We start from the raw sequence: 24,006 nt of genomic DNA, 5'->3' as shown, positions 1-24,006 counted from the left end.
AGCTGTATATTATATATTATATTAAAGTTGTCGTCCTATTATGAAAAGTTGTTCAACCTAATGCCTATTTTATACTTTGATTTGTTATCCCCAGATCGATTCCACAACGCATATCGAAAGATATATAAAAAAGTTATCAAATATCGTCTATTATATAAGGAATATAAAAAACAAAACTGCAATTAATAACATAATGAATGTAAAAAACAAAACTGTAATTAATTTCATAAAGAATATAAAAAACAAAACTGTAATTAAATACATAAGGAAAATAATCAGAGGTAAGAAGTTGAACTTGTTGATCTATATAACATATAGTGATTTTTATTTTCTTAGTAATCAATAAAAGGATTTAAAAATACAAAATAAGTATTTTTATATTCGTTTTATTGATTACTAAAAAAATTCTGAAATACAATACCTCTATATCTTTATTTAGAAATGCTAGACTCAGAAAAAGTTACAGGAAAAAAAAACCTCAGCCAGAAAATAACTTTGAGTCTTGTTAAAAAAGTAATACAATTTGCTACATACATACATACATACATACATACATACATACATACATACATACATACATACATACATACATACATACATACATACATACATGGCTTGCGGATTTGTATTTAAAGTCATCAATTATGGACTAAATTTGTTAGTTCCTAAAATATTTGGAATTTCAATCATTGAAATTTAAAATTTCAAACAAGTTATCTTGTTTCAAAATATCTCATTTTGAATATATATATATATTGCATCCAATAAAATGTTTGTTAAATTACAGCACCCAATCAAATTTAGCGCATCTAGCATTTTTTAAATGAATAAACAGATAAGTATAAAATTGTAAACAAAACCTTCAACAAGAATTACGAATAATATCAAAATATTATCAAGTTTTGTATGCTGCAATTACTTTTTCAGGAAAAAGCTAAATGGCAACCAAAAAAGAAATTTCCTGGAGACTGCAACTTAATTAAACTTCCCAGGTTTGCTGTGGAATTAGTCAGAAATGAGTGCTGATCAAACTTAGGTGCAGCTCTTTCAAATGCTTTACTACATAACATTAAACATATTTTGAGAAATGAGGTTGATACCAACCACATCTTGATTGACAAGTGCAATTTGGATAGGGCTAAAGCACAAGTAAAGATAGTCAGTGAAGGTAAAGATCTAGAAAAAAAAAAAATCAGTTAATTTGCCTTGGTGTGGATAGCAAACTTTATCAGACCACTCAAACTTCTAGCATAATAAACTCACCTGAAAGGAAATTTCTCAAAAAATCTATTGAACCTGAACATCACCTCACATCTACTTATGAAGATGGAAAATCTACTGGAACCTATATGACTCATAGAACGATTCCTATTATTGGCGCACCTGGTTTAATACTTACAAAAGAGACATTCAGTGTTTTACAAGAATTTAACAGTGTTGAAATTATTCAGGCAGTTCTTCTTGATAATACTGCTACCAATACTGGTCCAATAAATGGTTTAGTTGTAAAACTTGAAGAATTGTTAAAACAAAAACTGCACCTCATTGGGTGCGCGCTACATTAAAACGAACTTCTTTTAAGAGCTCTTTTTAAAAAACTAGATGGTGTATAAACTGGACCACAAAGCTTTAGTGGCCCTCTTGGCAAAAAGATGTGCTGAAAATATTCAGGATTTACATCAAGTTTTGTTTGAACCTGTCACAAATCCTATAGTTATTGGGTATATTCCAAAAAAAGTACTGAAAGACCTTAGTAGTGATTGAAGACTTTTATTTGAGTATTGCAGAGTAGTAGGGTCTGGTAAAGTTGCTGATAAATGGGCTGCTTATAAAATTGCCCCATTTAACCATGCAAGGTGGTTAATTCTAGCTATTCACATTCTCTGTTTAAATAAAAGAAACAATCAACCAAAGCAGTCTTTAAAAAAACTAGTCTACTTTGCAGCAAGGTTTGAAATAAATAATCATCCAAGCTGCACGACTTTCCTCATCTTCATTTTTCTGCTATCGTTCGACTAAATATTCTCCCATTTAATGTTGTGATATGTATTGTGAAGCAGAACATTAAAAATAACACATTCTGCCTAAGACCTGAAAACATTCTCTATGCCATGTTTAAAGATGATGACAACAAAATCCGAAATCATGGTTTTCAATCATTACTGACACTTAGACAAAATCTTTTTAAATTGTTGAATTGACTTAGTAACTTAAAAAAATTATTTTTTTATTCTTTTAAATATGATCATTACGCAGTATTGATCACAATTTTATATTTACAGAATAAATTTGGCCAGCTTGCAAAACATATTGAAATTCCTGTAATAAATTTTAATGCCAATCACTGGTATGAGTTGATAGACCTCACTGCTCCAGACATTATGGAACCTCCTACTACGCAACATTTTACAATTTACAAGAAATTCAATACTTCATAAACAATTCTGTTAAGCCAGATATTCTGGACTTCCCATCTCACTTTCTTAGTGTAGAGAGAACTGTTAAACTAGTATTGGAAGTATCCCATTACGTTTACGGGTTTGAGAACTGACACAGCTGCATCTTGACAAAATTGCTTCGCAGAAAGATGTGTCAAGCATATATATCAAAAGGATACTATTTCCATTCATATGATGAAATTTTTGAATAAATTTTATAAGTTACTAAATGAGATAAACTTTTTAATATATTCTCATAATTGAAAATTTTAATTTCCACTTATCAAGCTTTTTATAGCGTGTTTTGTACAATCACAATAATCTTTAAAGTTAAATCCGCAAACCATTATTCATCAAAAATTGCTGAAATTTTTTTAGGTATCTTATATCAACTACCTCCAACTACTGCAACATTATGCAATAGGCCGGGGTAAAATCAACCCTAATATATATATATATATATATATATATATATATATATATATATATATGTATATATATATGTATATATATATGTATATATATATGGGCAATTCCACATAAAAGAGGAAAAAAAAAAAAAAAAAATTCACGGCGACATATAATAACCGCATTAAATTTATTTTCCAGTTATTTAAAAATACTTTTAAGAAAAAAATTTATTAAAAAAATCATTTTATTATACTATAACATACTTTTAAAGTTGTAAGGGTTATATGAGCATTTATTGACATTTACATATAGTCATGTTGTGAAGCGTTGAAAAAAGATTCAGTGCTGTTTTTTTAAATAACTATTACTTCTAAGTTTGACTAAAAGGCAAAATTAAACATTATGCATAATATTTTTTATAAAAACGAACTCTAACTAGGTCTATAAGAAGAGCATATTAATGAAAACAAGACGTTACGACTGTCACAAAAAAAAGTCGAAAAGTTTTTTCTATGCTTTGTATCAAACTTTTTAAAACTGCAATCATGGTAAAAGTAAAGATACTTATACATACTTTATCATCGTTTCAAAAAAAAAACATTAAAGTGCTTTAGATCCCCATTTCAACATGTTACTAAGTACGTTACGACCATCACGATATGCTAGTTTTTTCATCACGACTTCTTTACTTAAAAAAAAAACTTTAAGCGCGAACGATTTAATTCATTTCAAATGATTTACATCATTTAAACCAAGTTATAATATAAATCAGTTTTGTTTATTGTTTAATTTGAAGTTTGTTTATTCATCTTATTACTAAACTTGTTAAAGTTTTTTTTGAAACTTTGAGTAACTAATGAAACTATGATAGTAAACTATTGAAAGTTTCTTTGCCCGAAAACGGAGACATGGATACCTTAATCACCTATAGTTGATGGATTAAAGATCATCGCTGTGTACTCAGTCAACATTAAAAAAAAAAAATAAAAGGTATTTTTAAACATTTCCGCGACAATTTACTAGAGTTTGCAATCAAAAAGAAAATCTCGAACCAGACCAAATTTTGATACACTTTGATTATTCACAAAACTATACATTCGGTTATCAGGATGCTGTTTAAGCTGCTTATTGGTCGCAGTCAACTATTACCTTATTTACAGTTGTAATAATATCCGAAGATAATGATGAAACATAACGCGCCACTACTACATAGTTGAGTGAAATATTTGACCTCTATTGCATTGATTATATAAAAAGTTATATTATGGAGTGATGGTCCATGCACTCAATTCAAAAATAGGTAGATGGCCAAATTCATACAACATTGCTCTGTGATATATCATTTTCAAAGTATAGAATGGAACTTTTTTGCTACCTCTCACGGTAAAGGAGTAGTTGATGGAGTAGGAGGGTCATTAAAGCGATTTGTTTGGAACAGCGTAAAATCTCGTGAAGTGGTCGTCTTAAGCGCTAAAGACTTTCTCTTAGCATCAAATGGGTGCAAAACGTATGTTAGATTTTATCAACACAGACGATATTAATCTAAGCTGGGCCTTAATAGCTGATAAAATAGAAGAAGTGAAAGTCATTACAAATATTACCAAAATGCATTTCTGGCAAGTAAAAAATGGAAAGGTTTTGGTTTCAAAATTCTCTAATATTTTGTGATGGGGTTGCGGAACAATTTTAAAACTTATATATTAGTAAAAAAAATTTACTATTCTAAGATATTTTTTTCCTATATTGGATTCCCGGCTCCTTAAAACATTTGCAAGGCATATGAAAGTACATACTCCTAGATATTGAGTTGTATTAAATAGAGTTAATAAAACAAAAAAAAACAGGGAGCATAAATAGCATTAAGCGTTTGTTGCCTACTCCAAATAAAACGATCCCAGTATTGAAGAAACATCATGGATAACCTTGATAATGTTATAAAATTCATATTTTTTAACATAATTTAATTGGTTTTTATAATCATTTAGCTTTTACTATATCATTCATTGCGTTATTTGTTGTTTTTCATTTTTGGCTTTTTCGTTACGATCGTCACAGTTACGACCGTCACGACAAAAAACTTAATAAAATTCTCGGAAAACTTCAAGCAAAATCTATGAAACTCACCATATAGAAATTCAATGTGTAGTTAAAGAACACAGCAAAGGATTTTTTCTTTCACTGAGTAGATGGCTGCATAAAGATTGACAAAGTTTATTTGTTTAGATTTGTCAAAAAGTAAGCGTTACGACCGTCACGCTGCATTAAGTTGATTTATCAAATAAGTTGAACACTTGAATGATTTAACTTTTGCATACTAAATTATATAATAGTATTTAACATTTCTGGAAATTTTCCTGTAAATACCATTCTTGGTTATTTTTTAATGGCTAAAAAAGCGTCAAATGTTACGACCGTCACTTGCGTGGAATTGCCCAAATATCTATCTGTATATATATATATATATATATATATATATATATATATATATATATATATATATATATATATATATATATATATATATATATATATATATATATAGTAAGGTGTAGTAGTAAGGTGTTGCATTCAAACCTGAGTACTTATCAATAACTTTTACAAGAACTTGAATAAATTTAAACTATTGAATAAATTTTTAACATTTAACCAACCTATCTCTCAATCCTTTAAAAATTGCAATAAACAAATTCCCAATTTCTTGGAGAACCTAAAGGATTAAAAATGATAAATAAATAAGCAAATAAAAATGAACCTTAAATAAACAGGAATGAACAGAAAAAAGAATTTTGATTTTTGTAAAGTGCATGTACATACCTCATGGTAATGATCTTTAAATGCCATTTCTATATCTAACCCTATAAACTCACACAAATGACGATGCGTATTGCTGTCTTCAGCACGAAAAACTAAAAAACATTGTTTAAGAATCAAATGATATTTTTATTTCTAACAATAATTAATATAATTAATTAGCATGAGCTGTAATCTTTTAATTAAACAAGAACCTACATAAAGTTTATAAATTTGGAACTTATATGAATGAATTTAAATTAGAGAAATTTAAATTACATTATCTTGATGAAGAATTTCAAGTTACATTTGTTCAGTGGCAAACTTTACATTATTATAAAAACACATTGATAAAACAGCTATATTACCACACTTATTACCACATACATATACATATAATATTCGATTTGAAATTTATTTCAAATTTGGTTTTTTGCTGACTGTAAAATGTCATGTGAGGACCAAAATATTTTTTTAGTAAGCTTTGTGAAATTTTAAAAAATAATTTAGGAAATTTATTAGTTTATACAGTTTGTACCACATTTTGTGTGGTACATAAAAAGTAATTATATTTAATTTAATCAAAAAAATTTACATGAGTTCATCAAACTTTTAACTGATTAATAAACTATGCTTATCTTTATTGTAAAATCTCAATGCCAATACCTAAACTAACAACAACAAAAAATTCAAAAAAAGAAAACATATGCATCATTTTGCTACACTTGTTAAATTATATATCACTATAAAATGAGATCCAGTATTTCCATTGGAACAATCAACAAGGCACTTTATATGCTGGCTTCATTGATTAAACACTGAAAGCAAGTTTGGGTTTCTTTTCACATCTAGAGATTTAACTCATATTTTTATATTCATGATTTATTTTTCTTCTTAAAGCTTTACATTAAACTGTAGTTTAAAGGATGTAAAATTCAAGGGTCTACGTATCGTTATCGGTATATCGGTATGAACCGATATTTTGAACTAATATCGATATCAAACGATATGAGTTTGTCTGTGAAACGATACTTATCATTTGAAACGATAATTACGGCTTTTTTTTTATCGGTTTATCGGAACGCATTAAAATAACGAGAACACCAATATTTATCGGTATAATAACGATATTTTTTACAATATTCCAATTTTTTTTTTTAAATGATAAATTTTAGCTCAAATATATTACAAATCTTCAAGTCGAGTAAAGATGTTGTTTTGCCTATCTTTACCGGTTTTACAAGTTAATCCTTCCCAATTGTATATATTATCTAGATGTCTAACTTCACAAAAATTCTGTAAAGAAAAAGTGAAGCAACACTGTTCTCCAAATTGACCCCCAGGTTGAAACTCTCCCCACTCCTGATTTTTTTTACATTTAATCAATCATATGCATTAGTAAACACAAAATATGTTGGTCAGAAAAATCTAAACTAAGTGCTAAATATGTATACTTGCAAAATTAAAATGCATAATTTTTGGTTTTTTTTCTTCTAAAATCAGCCATTATGGTAGTCAAAATAACCCATTAATATATATATATATATATATATATATACATTAAGTACCTTTGACATACTTTCTAGCTAGTGTGTGTATGTGTGTGCGTGTGTGTGTGTGTGTGTGTGTGTGTGTGTATTAACACACACACACACATATTGATATTATATATACTTCAGGTAGACTAATGTATTTGATAGAAAGTAATATATTTCAGGTAAATATTAGGCGAACTATTAGGCGAACCTCTTCACTGCTATGTATCCAGACAACAAATAATTAGCTAGGGTCAAATACTTTAAATGTGGCTGAAAAAATCTGTGGACTCTGCTACTTAAATCTTAGTATAGATTATTTACATTTATGATTTTATAATTTAAAAATAACGTTAAAATAGGATCAGTTAAAACATTTTTTCTCTTTATGTTATTTTAAAGTTTCATTCAATAGATTTTTTATTGTTTTTACTTATTTAAAAAATTGTTATAAAATTCTTACTAATAATTTTAGAGGAGTTTCTCATGATTGTTGCAAAAGTAAAGCTGTAATCAATATCATAGATATTAGTGAATCACTTGGAGATAAACATGCAGAACAAGTAGGATCTGGATTGTTAAAGAATAAAATGGAGAGTAAAAGTATTGTAAGTGTAGAGCAGTTCAAGATGTCTACAGGTGGAAATCATTTCTCTGTTACAGTTGGAGTAAATGAAATTAAGTCAAAAAGAAAGTAAATCACATCTTGTTCTAAAATATTATGGAGCTATAAAATGCATTAGAACTCTCTAAAAATAAAACCAAAAAATCATGTTCTACTTTACACAGGAATCTAACAAGTGCTGTAGAATTGAGTATTAATTTTAAAACGACTGAATTGCAGGAAACTCTGAATATCTTTGCAGGAAACTCTGAATATCTCCAAAAATTATCAGCACCTCTTCAACTTGAAGAAGTGAACTTCAGTATGGCATTTGACCTAAAGTGTGCAAATAGTGTTTTTAGAACTTTCAAGTCACTCTGGCAAATATGCCTGTCTGTATTGTGAAGGAGAATGCTCCCTTGAAGCAGGGAAATTAAGAACGTTTGGCTCCATAGACTTATGTTATGATCAATATGTATATGGTGGAAAAAAAAGATTGAAAATGCAGGAATACAAAAATGTAATAAATCCTCTTTTAATTTACTTAAAAGAAGATCAAGAAACTTTTCTTGAACACATTGTTCCTCCACCTGAGCTTCACATTATGATGGGAGTTGTGGATAAACTTTGTACTTTGCTTTAATATGTTTGGCCAGCTTTTCAAAGCTGGTTGAAAACACATTACATATTAATGAGAGGGTATCATGGTGTAGGTTTAGATGGAAACAATGATAATTGATTTATGCCCCGGTTAGATTTTTTGGAGAGGGATGTTACCTTAACTGCAGCAATCAATATTTTACCAATATTGAATTGCTTGCGTAAGTTTTCATTAGTGAAATCAGCTGTGTTTGGTTTGGAAATGGATACAGATATTTCTGTTAAAATTGAAGATTTCAAAAGCTCATTTTCTAGTCTTCAACTATATACAAAAGATGTATTTGGCTATGACTTGACAGTTTCATGGAAAATACATATTTTAGTGTGTCACATTCTCACCTTTGTAGATTTCAATAATATTAGCTTAGGTAGCTATGCAGAACAATGTGGTGAATCAGTTCATCACAAATTTAAAAAAACCTTGGATGAACTATAAAAGAAACATTGGACAAAAAAGTTATGGAGAAAAGCTAAAATCTGCTGTGGTAAATTTTAATTTGAACAAGCATCAACTTTAATATCATTTGTGATACAAATGTATTTATATTATGGTTTTTTTGTAAATGAAATAAATAAATATTAATGGGTTATTTTGACTACCATAATGGCTGATTTTGGAAGAAAAAAAACCAAAAATTATGCATTTTAATTTTGCAAGTATACATATTTAGCACTTAGTTTAGATTTTTCTGACCAACATATTTTGTGTTTACTAATGCATATGATTGATTAAATGTAAAAAAAATCAGGAGTGGGGAGAGTTTCAACCTGGGGGTCAATTTGGAGAACAGTGTTGCTTCACTTTTTCTTTACAGAATTTTTGTGAAGTTAGACATCTAGATAATATATACAATTGGGAAAGATTAACTTGTAAAACCGGTAAAGATAGGCAAAACAACATCTTTACTCGACTTGAAGATTTGTAATATATTTGAGCTAAAATTTATCATTTAAAAAAAAAAATTGGAATATTGTAAAAAATATCGTTATTATACCGATAAATATTGGTATTCTCGTTATTTTAATGTATTCCGATAAACCAATAAAAAAAGCCAATATTACTGTTTCAAATGATAAGTTAACGTTTCATAGACAAACTCATATCGTTTGATATCGTTATCGTTTGATATCGTTATCGTTTCAAAATAATAACGATACGCAGACCCTTAGTAAAATTTTGATGTTTCAGTTGATATTAAGAAGCCTAAAGAAGCAAAATAAAGTATGAACATAAAAATAAATGCAGTTAATAATAGTATACAAAAAGTTTGATGTTATTCATAACTACAGTGAAGCTACCTTCTTGCCAAATGCCTGAATTATAGCACTAATGTTGCTGTATCACTAGCATTTTACAGAACTAAAATTATTGAATTCTGAAGTAGAAATTATATTAATGGTTTAAGAAGTAGTGACTATTTAGTGTTGTCTCATTAGTAAGCGATCACCTGGCCTTGCAAGCATAGGGTATTTGTTAACAAGGTCAAGGCAAATGTTTGCTGTTTTTTATGCTGGTGCATCACCAAGGTATTTGTCTACCTCCTTTATTACATTTTCTTTTGCAGCTGATTTCCCTTCTTTGTGTGTATATGTTGCTCCATAACTTTGTGTGTGGTGATTGTCTAACAAAGTAGCCATCAAACTGTCTACATCCAAAAAGTCTGCATCCTCTATGTTTTGGGATGAGGTTTCAGGTGGTGTGGGTTGCAGTGTCTATGTCAACAAGGTCCTTCAGCTCACAAGGGTGTACCTCGTAAAGTCAAAATGGTCCAGTCTTTCTTTAATTGCTTCTTTTACTTGGGGATCCAAGAAGTGAGCTACAGTGTACTCCATTTGTATACTTTCACAATGTGGGAATCTTCTATTGATTTCCAGCAAAAAGTAGTTTGTCACTTCTTGGATTAAGGGATCCTTTATCAATTTTTGAGTTGTTTTAAGTCCTAACTTTATTGTAACAAGCATGGGTACAACCTTATGGATGGTCACTATCTTGTCGGTAGAAACATAGTTTGAAAATACTTCAAATAGCTTCAAAATTCTAATGATGGTTTTGACTTTGCTAATTTCAGATTCATCTGGCATCAATTTTTTCAATTCTGAGTAAGATGTGTCACCAACAAGGCCCAACTACTTGCTTGATTGCTGGAAGAAACGCAATTATTGATTCCTGCTGGGCTAAGTCTTAATTCCAGCGCATCGGACAGTTCTGGACCAAAGTAGTTGTTGTCATTTTAAGGGCCTTTGCTTTGTTCTCAAGATCAATTGTCCTCTTCCCTGAGTTATGAAAACAGTTTACCAAACCCGAAATCTTTTTAAGAAGTTGATTCCATTGTGGTTATGTACATTTTCTTTTCCTGGTCTTTTGCAGCTAATGAACCTGTGACAATCAAGTGGATCTTGTGGTCAACACACCACATATTGGAATCAACTTCACTATTTGCTTTAGATCCCTTTTGAATGTTTGCAGTCCTGTCTGAAAAAACAGTAATCAACCTCACTGTTTTGAGATTCAATTCTATTTTGTGAACCATATCTGTTATCTTGACACTGATATTATTTGCTTGTATGGTCCTCTGGAGAATACTTCATTGTGAATAGGAGTCTTCTTAGGTGGAAATATTTGTCTAGGTAGTGTCCTGTCAAGTTTATACAAGAATGGTTTTTTTCTGGCACTCCAGATATCTAATGTTGAGCCAATTTCTTCAAGTACACCTTTTTCTGCATTTAATAAGTCAATAATGGTTTTTTTCATGAACTTATAGATTTTTGGAATTGCTCTGCAACTCAGTGTATGTGCTGAAATTTCATTTTAGTGGCCTAAGGTAGCACTTTTGAGCATGCGAATGAATGCTTTAACCTCCACTACTGAAAATAATTTCATCTCTTCTACCACCCACCTGCAATTAGCCTTAATTAATATTATCTTCATCCAAGACCTTTGGTCTAGGCTTTCTTCTTTTCCAGTTTTTCTCTGGGCTATTTGGTAGGTGGTTGTTGTGGTTCAGATGGTCTAATTAGTAATTGCAATTCAGAGTCATCAAAATCAACCTCAAAAGAGTCATTAGCCCTCATTCTATCTGCATCCTTTCTTTCTAATTCTGTGAAAAGATCTGCATGTTTTCTTTGGTGGTGTTTATGCAAAACACTTGTACATCCCTGCATTGCTGTGAATTTTTTGAGACTAATTGTAGGTGGCTTTTTTGTCATTGGCTTTAATGAAAAATGCCTATATGCTTGATGTTTTGGTAATCTGAAAAGAAAAGAAAAAAATACATATTATCCAATATTATAAAAAAATTACCCAACTAGTGAGTAGTTCCATATTTTGGGTAGTTCTGATAATCAGGTATTAAAATCAGGTAGCATATTAAAACATACTACCTGATTTAACTACCCATCTAGTAAAAAAAGAGAAGGCCTTTACATAAAAAATAAACAAATATATGAATGAAATAAGAAGATAGTAAAAAGAAGGCCTTAAAAATTTTAAGGCCTTCTCTTTACTATCTTCTGTATGTATGTATGTATGTATGTATGTATGTATGTATGTATGTATGTATGTATGTATGTATGTATGTATGTATGTATGTATGTATGTATGTATGTATGTATGTATGTATGTATGTATGTATGTATGTACACTGCAGGCCAAAATTTCCGGACACTTGATATTTTTTATATAAAAAGCTAAAATCTATCCTGTATCATTAAGTTAATCAATAATATTAATTTATAATACTTAAACTTACTAATTTTAAGTAATTATGTAAGTTTGAGGTCAGTAATTAGGTATTACTGGCCTCAAACTTGCATAAATAACTTTGTTTTTTTTAATTGCTTATTTTAACTTGATATAGCGTTACATTACTGTTAAGAGTTTGGTCTTGTTAAAGTTATTTATTTGTTGAAACATGAAGGAAATATTTATAATATAATGATATCCGACTAAAATGATTAAGAATATTTAGTTTTGTTTAGTTTTCATTTGGTATTAATGACGGTTGCATTAAAAAATCTTCAAAAAAATTTTTAAATTTTATAATTCGACTATTTAATTAAAAATATGGGTAAAAAACCTTCTTTAATGGTTGCAAAACTTTCTGAAATAATTACATTACATAAAGAAAGTTATTCAGTTCGTAAAATTTGCAAAAAATTACAAGTTGCCAGAAGTACTGTACAAGATACCATCAAATGATGGAAAGAAACAGGCATTTTTGAAGACAAAAAAAGATCTGATGGACCACGAAAGACAACAAAAGCTGAAGATAATAGTATAATATTGATGAGTAAAAGAAATCAAAGACTTACAGCCCCGGGAAATAACTTCACGCTTTAATAGGAGTCATTCAAAATCTATTTCATTAACCACTACGAAACGACGTCTTAGACAAGCAGGACTTTCTGGTCGTATAGTGGTCAGGAAACCGTTGCTACGGATTGGAAATAAAAAGAAAAGGTTACAATGGGTTATAGACCACCAAAATTGGACAGAAGAAAATTTGAACTGTTTGGGCAAAGACGTTGAATTTACATCAGAAGAACAACAAAAGAAAAAATGATCCCAGAGTGTTTAGTGCCGACAATCAAGCATGGTGATGGGTCAGTTATGGTATGGGGATGTTTTTCTTCAGCTGGTGTAGGTGACCTAGTTAAAATTTAGGGTTTTATGAAAAAAGAACAATATAAAACATTTCTAGAAAACAATGCTATACCTTCTGGCTTAAGAACTATTGGTCGTGGTTTTGTTTTTATGCAGCACAATGACCCTAAACACACCTCAAAATTATGTAAAAACTATATAAAGGAACAAAAGGATAATGGTGTCCTCAAAAACATGACCTGGCCAGCCTAATCACCAGATTTGAACCCAATAGAGTTACTGTGGGAAGAATAGGACAGAAAGGTCAGACAAAAATGCCCAACATCCAAAGAGCACCTGTGGCAAATATTAGAAGAATCCTGGTTATCAATTACACCCGAAATAATAAATAAATTAATAAATATGATATCACGGATCGCAAAAAAAGTGATAAAAACTCGTGGGTTATTTTTTGACAAAAAGACAGTTTAATAATAATAGTGTTGTTAGTATCTTTTTTATTTCATTTTTTGTCTTTTTTTTTTCTTAAATAGTAACTATATGTATCTTTTAAAAAATAAATATGATATTTGAATTTTATTGAAATAATTATGGGAGTTTGAATTAAAAAATTAAACAAAATCAAAGTGTCCGGAAACTTTTGGCCTGCAGTGTATGCATGCATGCATGCATGTATTTATGTATGTATGTATGTATGTATGTATGTATGTATGTATGTATGTATGTATGTATGTATGTATGTATGTATGTATGTATGTATGTTTGTATGTATGTATGTATGTATGTATGTATGTATGTATGTATGTATGTATGTATGTATGTATGTATGTATGTATGTATGTATGTATGTATGTATGTATGTATGTATGTATGTATGTATGTATGTATGTATGTATGCTCTCACGCACTGACTTGCCTGAGTGACACTGAAATGTTTTAAAACTTATCATATGCAAAAAAATTACTATATAAATACATACCTGTAAACACTTTTTTACCTGTTTTTTAGTATAATTATAAATAAAATATAAAAAAAATATGCTTTTTTTTTACCATCTACCTAAAAATAAACAAGCTGTGAAGTGGTTAAACTTTTTGCTAGACTTTATAAATAAAACAACAACAGATGTTTTAAATTTTAAATTCTTGCACTTATAAAAATAACAGAATTCTATTTTACCTGACCCAATGGTATAAACTTTATCAAAATCACCAGCAATAGCCATTTGTTTGTAAAGCTGTGGAGATTGTGCCAAATAAGCATTGCCTTAAGATAAATGAATTGAACAAATTGTTTTTAAGAGTATGATATAATATAAAAATGGTCAAATCATAAGATTGCTTTTATTACTTCTGAAGTGTTTCTACAATTAAAAAATAAAAGCACCAGAACTCTACTTATTGGTAACAAACAAAATATGAGCATTACTTATGGCTCTGAGTCACAGAAAACATTTAAAATGAGAAATTTAATTTTCTAACATTTTCGTGCAATTTAACTTCCTTCTAGACCTGCTCCTTTTCTATACAGTAGAAAATCTCATATTTTTTATTATATACCAAAATTCTTTACAAATAATTTTTCATAGTTTCTTTAAAATTGATATACTTTCACATATAAAATTAATTCATAAAACTATGTAACTATGCACAGAATATATTTAAACCTGGAAAGGGTCTTAGTATTGAATAAATGCAAAGAAACAATAAATATATGATAAACTTGTTTTTGAGAATATTTGCATTGAAGATCTCTGATGCAATTTTTATTACTTATCCAACTTACCTTTAAAATAGGAAACTTTAAAAACATTTGCTCCACCTTCACTTGCAGCTAAAAATATTGTAAAATATAAAATAACTTTATCATTAAACTTAATAGATTAACAAACCTTTACAAATAATCATGAGGAAAAAATTTAAATATATACGTATAATGCATGTGCATTTCTTAGAAAAAATGGAATTGTAAATGGGTCATCAACTCATATTACCTGTTATTTAAGACTCAATTATTGTATAACACAATAATATATCTTTTATAATAATTTATATGGTAATTTAAGGTAAGAAAATGATTAAGACCACAATGGCAGGATGAATAAAACATACAATGACTTGAGATACTTAAGCCATTGCTTCTTTATTCAAATGCTACAGTGCCTTCAAAAATTATCAGTGGTAAAGTAATACTATATAAATTCTTAGCCTGACCTCAGAGTAATAAACAACCTATATTAAAAATAAAGCAAATAATCCTACCTGAAATTATTTTAGGAGTATGCACTTCTGTAAAACCTCTTGAATCAAGATGATCTCTGAACAGCTTACAAATACCAGCTTCCACTTTGTATAAGGCCTGGTTGGTTATAGTCTTTTAAAAAGAAAAAAATATAGAAACTCTTTTTTTAAATTTCTCTGCTTAGTGGCAACACTTAATTTCTAGAGAAATATTAAATAAAGCAAATCAGTCAGGTGTGAAGAACAAACAGCTAACATTTACACAATGATTAAAAAAGGCAAACAAAACATACTCTTAAATCAATAACTCTATAATCCAATTTTGTATCTTGGTTGACATGGGCAAGTGACTTTAAGATAAAAAAAACACATTAAAAGTTAACATATTTGTTACAGCAACACATTGAAAATTTACAAAAAGAAAATTCCAACTATTAAAAAGTTTACATCATCATTTTCTGGTCTTGATGCATCCTCTATTTGTAATGGTAACCTAGGATCAGCTTTACTGACAACAAATATCTAAAAGTAATGAAAATAAAATGACTTAAAACATCGCAAAAGACTTAATTAATATTTATATATCATCATTCAGGGTACCCAAGTTAATAGTAATGCAATTTAATTCATTATTTGATTTTACTTTTGTTAAAGAAGCATAGTCTAACCTTTTCAATATGCACTTCAACATCTTCTTGTGAAGCACTTAGTATCTTTTGTTCTACTTCAACAACTGTCCCTTCAACATCCACAATTGACTCTTTTGAGATGCTAAAGCATTAATTTCAAAATACTTAAGAATAATGTGCATCCAACACATTAAAAAGAAAAGATTTATAACAATTCTATAAATATTCTGGTGGTAATCAAAAGTTGTCTCAAAAAATCTTCATCAAAACCTAAACTGATCTAGAGGGTCCAATTTGAGCTCTTACCATATGCAATATAATTTATAACCTTTTTTGTTTTGTAATAGCTCAACAAAATTTTTAGGTACTTAACAATACTTCTATAGTCATATATGGGAATCTGTCTGAAAACTTGACTTTGCTCAAATGTTGCAACAACATTTAAAATGATATTGCCCACCAATTTCAGCTTAAGCGGTTTGTTGCTTCATGTAGATGAAGAGTCAGTCAAGAATACTTGATGGCACCATCCAAAATTTCTCAAAAGCGATGTCTATTATTTACAGGCAAATAGCCCTATATTTGGAAGTAAAAAGCCTTTAATAGAATTATAATGGTCAGTGTTGATAATGCTACAATCAAGCCGATACTGCTGAAAAGCTGATATACATCTGCTAGCATTTTGAAAGTACAGCAAATGGCAGACAAGTTAACATTTTTACTGTAGCCAACAAATATGGAATAACTCATGAAATACTCCTCAATCAATGAAGAGAGATTAACTGGTAATATTTCACAAGATTTAAAAATTTGAATTCTGTAAAAACCCCAAACAGTCAAAGGCAGCCAATCGTGAAAAAATATCAACAGATTTATCAGGTTATCTAACCAAGAATTTATGACATATCTCTGCTGAATGTAAATTTACATTTCTTTACAAAGAGGTTTTTCATCACAAATTTTAAAACCAAGGAAAGAAATACTTTAATTTGTATACAATATTACTGTATTGTTTTACTATACTTTAAAAAATGGCAACTTTAAAGTATAGAAATTTTGCTACCTGATAGCATGCAACTAAATATCTGCTTTTGAGACTTTCAAATATATAAAATAACAATTGGAAATTTTTTTTATACTAATATTTTACAAATAAAATTTGTCAGTAAATTGAAATTTACATAAAAAAGTAAATTTTATTCAAAAGTTTATTACTTAAAATTTACAAGAAAGAAAAACATCTATGTTTTCAAGTTACAAAAAGAAAAAAAGAAAAAGTAAAGATTATTCACTGCCATAACAACAAATAAAATCAAGTATTTTCTTCACATTCTCAACATGCTTTTGCACAATTTGCATTGTCTGTATTTCCCCAAAAATCCTCAACTGGTTGTGTCTTTGACTAATTAGCTGGATTTATACTTTTTGACACAAAATTGATGTTTTAGCTCTTGTGGTACTCCTGGACTTGTCAAGCATATCCAGAACTCACCAGGTCTAGCTAAAACACATAGCCACCAGTAGAATAGTGCTTTTTAATAAAGGCTCTAAAACTTTTGATCTAAAGCTAACCCACGTGGAACAAAAAATGGATGCAAGACTTCCTTGAGCAAAATGCATAAGTACACAAGTAACTTTTTATCAAAGTTCGACTGAAAATCAAAATTAACATGATTTGGTGAGCTGTTTTTGTCATCAGAGTAAAAATAATCATTTCCAACTGCTCTTTTCTGTAGTTTGGATAACAAAAGCCTCTTAGAGTTTTGCAACATCTGGGTGCAACCAGATAATCTGGCAATGCATATTTGAGAAAAACCAGAAAGATGATTGAACTTTATTTAAGCTTTAATATGTTATCTTTGGTCACTATTTTAACCAGTCTACTGTTTCCAGGTTTCTTTTTAAGATCAACATCTCCTGGAATCATAATCCAACAAAAAGCAGACCTTTAATTGTATTCAATTGCTACAAAATCATCACAAATTTGCTTATTAGATAAATGAGAGTTATTTCGATAAAACTTGTACAACTCATCTTTACTTTTAATACTTGCTATTGAGGTGCTAAGGTTACTATGAGCTAAGTTATAACTATCTTTCATCTGCAATAGTTTAGAGCTTTGATTGTCAGGGTTAGTTTCACTTTAAGTTCTTTGAGATTTAAAATCAACATGTTCTGACATGGTTTAATTGATAATTTTAATTGCTGTTATAGAAGTTATTTTGTTTTCCAAAAATTTTGTTATTACTCCATTTTTCAAAAGCTTTAACACAGTGGAATGATTCATGAAACTTTTGTGAAACATATTACGTGGCTTTAAAACTTTTTAAAACTAGTTCTAGATACACTGATAAACTGTAGTTCAAAATAGGTTTTTAATATTTTACTGCAAAAATAAATTACTGAATTTTAATACAAGAACATACTTGGTTGCAAATTTCACCATCTGTTTGCTTATTTGATCATTGACTGCAACAAGAGCTTGCACACTAAATTGCTGTTGACGTAACATCAAAAAACATTGTTTACCTAAAATATAATATTATGTATTTAACTGATTGAAACATTTGTAATTGCCTTGAAAGAAAAAAAAAATTTCAAATTATTTCATAATGGACTATGTTTCTAATTGGAGAAATAAATTTATGTCTCTAATTTAGAGACAACCAAGGGTGATATAAACATAAGTTTATAAAAAACTTTAATAGAGACTTTATGAAGATTTACTGAAAATACTTTTCAATAATAGTTGATTTACAACTTTCTAATAGAATGAAAAAATTTTTTAAATATGCAATATTAATTTTAAAAAATTAAGAAAAACATACACAAATTACAAAACTGTTAATAATGAAGGTTTACATTCACTAAAAGTAAATTAACTATTCACAGAAAAAGCTACTTCATTTTTAATTAAAAATAACATTACAATTTAAATTGTCTTATAAATTCAGTTTAACAATCTTGAATTAAACTTTATAAAAAAGTTTAAGTAAAACAGAAACTTTTATGTTCTTGTAGTTTTACTATTTCATTTTCCAATATTTAAATAATTATTTTTATTATTTTATATAAGTAATAATTTTTCATATTTACATGTTTCATATATTACATAGAATGTAGCAGTAATTAATGAAATATTGACAGTTTCTTACAATTTGAGTAGATTAAATTAGAATTTGAATAGATTAAATAAGGGTTTTTTAGACAAATATTACATTTCTCTATTAAAGTTAGGGGAATAGTGTAGCTAGAAAACTTAGAATATTAGATGAATAATCATGAAGAGACCTGTCCCTCTACTGGTATGAAGACGAGTTCTAAGAAGAACTTTCTGATTTTTTAATAGGGGATTGAGTTCACGAACATTGGTCCAAACCCTACCTAAAGAAAAAATAGTAACTTGTAAAATACTGAATTATAATACCAAAATAATACATCTTAACAATAATAAAATATTACACTCCAACCTTATGAAGGACTACAGAGATAACTACAAAAAACGTACTAATTTTTACTTGTGACTGAGCCATTGGTAAATCTCCGTACATTCCAGTGCTGTAATCCTACATATTTACACAATAACAATATAAAAATAAGAGATAAGAGTTCTAAATTAGATGAGAGATTTTAAATGATTAAGTATTTCAAAAACTTCAAAAAGTAATTTGAAGACGCCTGAGAATTATCAAACCAACCATTGATTAACATTTTTAGGATGTAATTAAAAAAAAAGACAAAGAGATCTCACGGCAGATCATTAAGAAAAAGTAATTAAATTCAACACTATTTGAAATGAATATAACAGTTTTAAATATTTTATTTAGTTTCAAGTTGGTTATAAAAACTTTACAACTGATAAAAAATTGTTCAAAAAACTAAAAACTTACATCAACATTCTGTTGTGCAACCTCTGCATCCTAAAAAATTGTATTTAAGATTTTAAACTTAAGACTTTTGTGTCAATTCCATTTAAGTGATAATGGGGTGAGATTTTACTTCATTTATAAAGCTATAAATACTATATAAAATATTGTTGTTGTTGCTGTTGTTGTTGTTATTATTGACATGATCATCATGATCATCATGATCATCATGATCATCATCACCATCATCACCATCATCACCATCATCACCATCATCATCATCATCATCATCATCATCATCATCATCATCATCATCATCATCATCATCATCATCATCATCATCATCATCATCATCATCATCATCATCATCATCATCATCATCATCATCATCATCATCATCATCATCATCACCACCACCACCACCACCACCACCACCACCACCACCACCACCACCACCACCATCATCATCATCATCAGCAGCAGCAGCATCATCATCAGCAGCAGCATCATCATCATCATCATTCTTGTTGTTGTTGTTGTTGTTGTTGTTGTTGTTGTTGTTGTTGTTGTTGTTGTTGTTGTTGTTGCTGCTGCTGCTGCTGCTGTTGTTATTATCATTATTATCATTTATTATTATTATTATTATTATTATTATTATTATTATTATTATTATTATTATTATTATTATTATCATTTATTATTATTATTATTATTATTATTATTATTATTATTATTATTATTATTATTATTATTATTATTATTATTATTATTATTATTATTATTATTATTATTATTATTATTATTATTATTATTGTTGTTATTGTTATTATTATTTTTATTATTATTATCATTATTTATAAAGAAATTTTGTGAAACTCATAATGATAACTAATTGCTTTAAATCTGTGGTAATTCCTAAATTTATCTAATATTAAAAAAATAGTAAGTTTTTTTTCTAAAAAAAATTTAAACCAACCTACAGCTATCTAGAGTAGGGTTTCTTTATGAAAAGTAACAAAAGCTTTTGGCTAACATGGCTAATATATTCTTAACCTAACTATTCCTTATAAACTAATAAATGAGATAAATAGAGAAATAAAGCACAAACACAAGGTATTCAAATTGCAGAGTAGTATATTAAATGTAGATGTTGTTTTTGACATTATCTAAAGATCCTAACATTAGTTAACTATTCTAAAAATAGTTTTTATCTTTTATTTTAAAAAGCTAAGCAAAACAATATGCTTAACCTTCATGCGATGTTATTTCCTATGATTTACTAATTACACTTACCATTATTACCATTGTAATAATACTCACCATTTTATATGTAACAGTGTACAAGTTAAGAACATAAGAACTTGAAAATGTTAATTTTGGGAAATAAAACTCAACTTAAACATCACTTAAAAAACATTAAACTACTCATTTCAATTAAAAATAGGAGGTCAAGTTATACTCCAGTATATATGGCATATATTTACTTTCTTTTTTTAATTTTGTTTTGTGACCAGTTGTTGTTTAACTGCATTTATTTTGTTGATATTTTGTTTCTTTAGATTGGCTTTTTGTTGTTGTTTAATTAAAACAAAAGTAATTATACTTTTGAAAATTGCATTTTTTTAAAAAATTGATTCAATAAGTTACATACATTTTCATCAAAGGCTTTTACAGGCCTAAAAACCATAAAAGTACAATAAGCTAATGAATATTATTAGCCAAAAAAATGAACATTATTAGCCAAAAAAAATGAACATTAGCCAAAAAAATGAACATTATTAGCCAAAAAAAAATTTATTATACCTGATTTAAAAATACAAGCTTAGGGTTATATGATTGAAAATGAATTTTCCATGGAACTGATTTTTACTTGTTTAGTTATTACTGTTTTAATTCAATGTGTTTTGTTTTTAATATATATTGTTTTTCTTAACTTGATAATTATTAGGTATAGTAAACTAAACAAAGTATGCATAGTAAACATTTACCATAAAGTTTGGGATAATTTGTGTTATATTACAGACAATCAAATACATAATATATATCTTCTTTTGAGCGCTTTTGTGAAACAACTTTAGAGTAAGCCCTTGATATATAATTCAGTACATGGCACTTGTATATTTTTATTTTGTTTAAAAGTTTACCAGTTATAGGTATCAGTAAAGTAGAAAATCTAGAAGTTTTGAGATTCTAACACTTTAAATCTTTCTCACTAAAAATTTTAGTAAACAGACTTTAAAAAGGAAAAAAATTTCATTTTTGATTGATTCACGATTCAAATATTTTTAAATACTTGTTACTGTGGTGTGACCTAACAAAGTCCTATGCTTTAATAAAGTCCTAATTTAAGAAATGACAAATTTTGTATATATAAAAGAAAAATTTGCGGAAAATAACTTTGTTGTTTTAACTAGATATCTAGTTAGATAAAACAACTAAATTTTTTTCTCTAAATTTTTTATTTTATGTATACGAAATTTGTCATTTCTTAAATTAGGACTTTCTTATAGCATAGGACTTTGTTAGGTCACACCACGGTACTAAATTCTTTAAAAACATCAAAGTGTCATATAGCTATTAAAGTTCATTTCATCAAGAATATTTAATTCTTTTCTAAAATTTGACAGAATTTTTAACATAAAAAGCAAAACTTTATATAATCTAATGTCACATATTTTGCAGTTTTTTAAAATTTCAAACTAGTTTGTAAAAACTTCTGAATAATAGTTCCAAATGCTTAAAGTATTTAATGAAGAAAATTAGAACTTTTATGATTGCTCCTTATGAAACTTTTAAATAAAAAATTTACTTTCACCAACTCTTTAATTAAGTCCAGCAAACATTTTCTTGTTTGTAAGATAAATTCTGCAAAAAGTATAAAGAAGATCTAGTATATCTATAGCAAATATGTGAATAGGTTTCATTTACAGGTTGAGATGTAATAACATTTTGATACTTTTTGCAAGACCATATTTTTTTTAATTTAGCGTTTACTCAAAAATATACCAGAGAGTTTTTTTTTAATTTATTTTATTGGGCTCCAGCTATTGATTGGGTTCCAGGACAGAATTATGGCATAATTGTTATATATTCTAAAAGTAACTATGTTATTTTAAATATAATTTATTTTTCAATAAAATAGTCAGATAAAAAGAAACCAAAAGTTTTGTACAAAAAATGTATTTCCTAAAGATAAACTATTAAGCTTTTGAGTAAACAGGTTACAAATAGAATTACTAAACAACTTAAAGTAGTACATATTTTAGCAAACAATTGTCAGGTGTAACCAAAATATTCAAAAGTTATAGTAACAGTGAAAAATATCTTTAACAGAGGAAAAAAAAAAAAAAAAAAAAAAGAAAAGAAAAGAAAAAATAGTTTGTAGTATTCCTGAGAGAACATAAAAAAAAAATTACAATCAAAGACACCATATTAAATATAAGACTTACTAACTGTGCCTTTCTTTCTTGTTTCTTGGCTAACTTTATTTGTTCCTTTTCTAACTTTTTTATTGCCTTTTTTGAAAGGGTTTGATCACTAAATAAAAATAAGTAAACTTGAAATAAATTTTAAACAGAAATAGAAAAAAAATATCAAAGGAGTAATTTTTATTTATTACAATTTTTTTTTTTTTTATTATAAGTGTTTTTCATCAAAGGAAAATAAAGTTAATCTTGTAATTTAATCTATATAGGTTATAAATTGATATAATAATACTTCTTATTTTGTTTTTTAACATATTATAATCATAATATGTTAGAAAACAAAATAAGAAGTATTAAAGTTAGTATCAAAAATTAAGGATTAACAATATCATTCAAATGACATACCCTGTATCTGACATTTCTTCTATAGTGCTACAAATTGTGCGTAGAATTGGTCTACAATGATAGAACCAGTTGCTTTTACTTCTTATCACTCTTTTTAGAGAAAACGCTTCCTTGAATGGGATGCTAACTACAACAAAAGCGAAAAGACGTTGCATTAATGCAGACTAGAAATGATCAGGAAGAAATAAATCAAAACAACTGACAAATTACATTTTATTTTTAGGTCGCAATTAACAAAGTATATCCTTTAGTTTTATAAACCACGTGCTCAAGATATTTAGCCGTGTCTAGAGCTAAGATAACTAATATGATAATAAAATAATAGACGATTTCGGAGTTAGCGTAGCCATCTTGTTGGGGGGGTGCAAGTTGAACTTTGAACTTTCCGCTTTTATGCAA

General features: G+C 28.1%; 1 protein-coding gene and 1 pseudogene across 3 annotated transcripts in view; one reads left to right on the top strand and one right to left on the bottom strand.

The window, feature by feature from the left end:
- Positions 1 to 24,006, bottom strand: part of LOC145190754 (aspartate--tRNA ligase, cytoplasmic-like) — a 36,784-nt gene that overhangs the window by 4,439 nt on the left and 8,339 nt on the right. Inside the window, exons 1-15 of one of the 3 annotated variants that reach the window (XM_090091532.1) lie at positions 23,818 to 23,992; positions 23,608 to 23,734; positions 23,227 to 23,314; positions 19,802 to 19,831; positions 19,420 to 19,477; positions 19,203 to 19,295; positions 18,338 to 18,440; positions 15,951 to 16,053; positions 15,730 to 15,804; positions 15,576 to 15,632; positions 15,304 to 15,415; positions 14,828 to 14,875; positions 14,222 to 14,308; positions 5,664 to 5,755; positions 5,501 to 5,556 (exon numbers count right to left, since the gene is read on the bottom strand). In XM_090091532.1, the coding sequence (XP_089947658.1) occupies positions 5,501 to 5,556; positions 5,664 to 5,755; positions 14,222 to 14,308; positions 14,828 to 14,875; positions 15,304 to 15,415; positions 15,576 to 15,632; positions 15,730 to 15,804; positions 15,951 to 16,053; positions 18,338 to 18,440; positions 19,203 to 19,295; positions 19,420 to 19,477; positions 19,802 to 19,831; positions 23,227 to 23,314; positions 23,608 to 23,621 (1,016 nt within the window). In that variant the 5' untranslated portion in view covers positions 23,622 to 23,734; positions 23,818 to 23,992. The other 2 variants (XM_090091531.1, XM_090091530.1) reach the window with 2 other exon arrangements.
- On the top strand, positions 7,327 to 8,956 carry LOC149886876 (uncharacterized; annotated as a pseudogene).

Source organism: Hydra viridissima, unplaced genomic scaffold (genome assembly GCF_058129835.1).
Source record: "Hydra viridissima isolate aposymbiotic clone 2 unplaced genomic scaffold, HvirCarnegie_v1 scaffold_6, whole genome shotgun sequence".
Lineage (NCBI taxonomy): Eukaryota > Metazoa > Cnidaria > Hydrozoa > Anthoathecata > Hydridae > Hydra > Hydra viridissima.
This window is presented reverse-complemented; position numbering and strand designations above follow the sequence as displayed.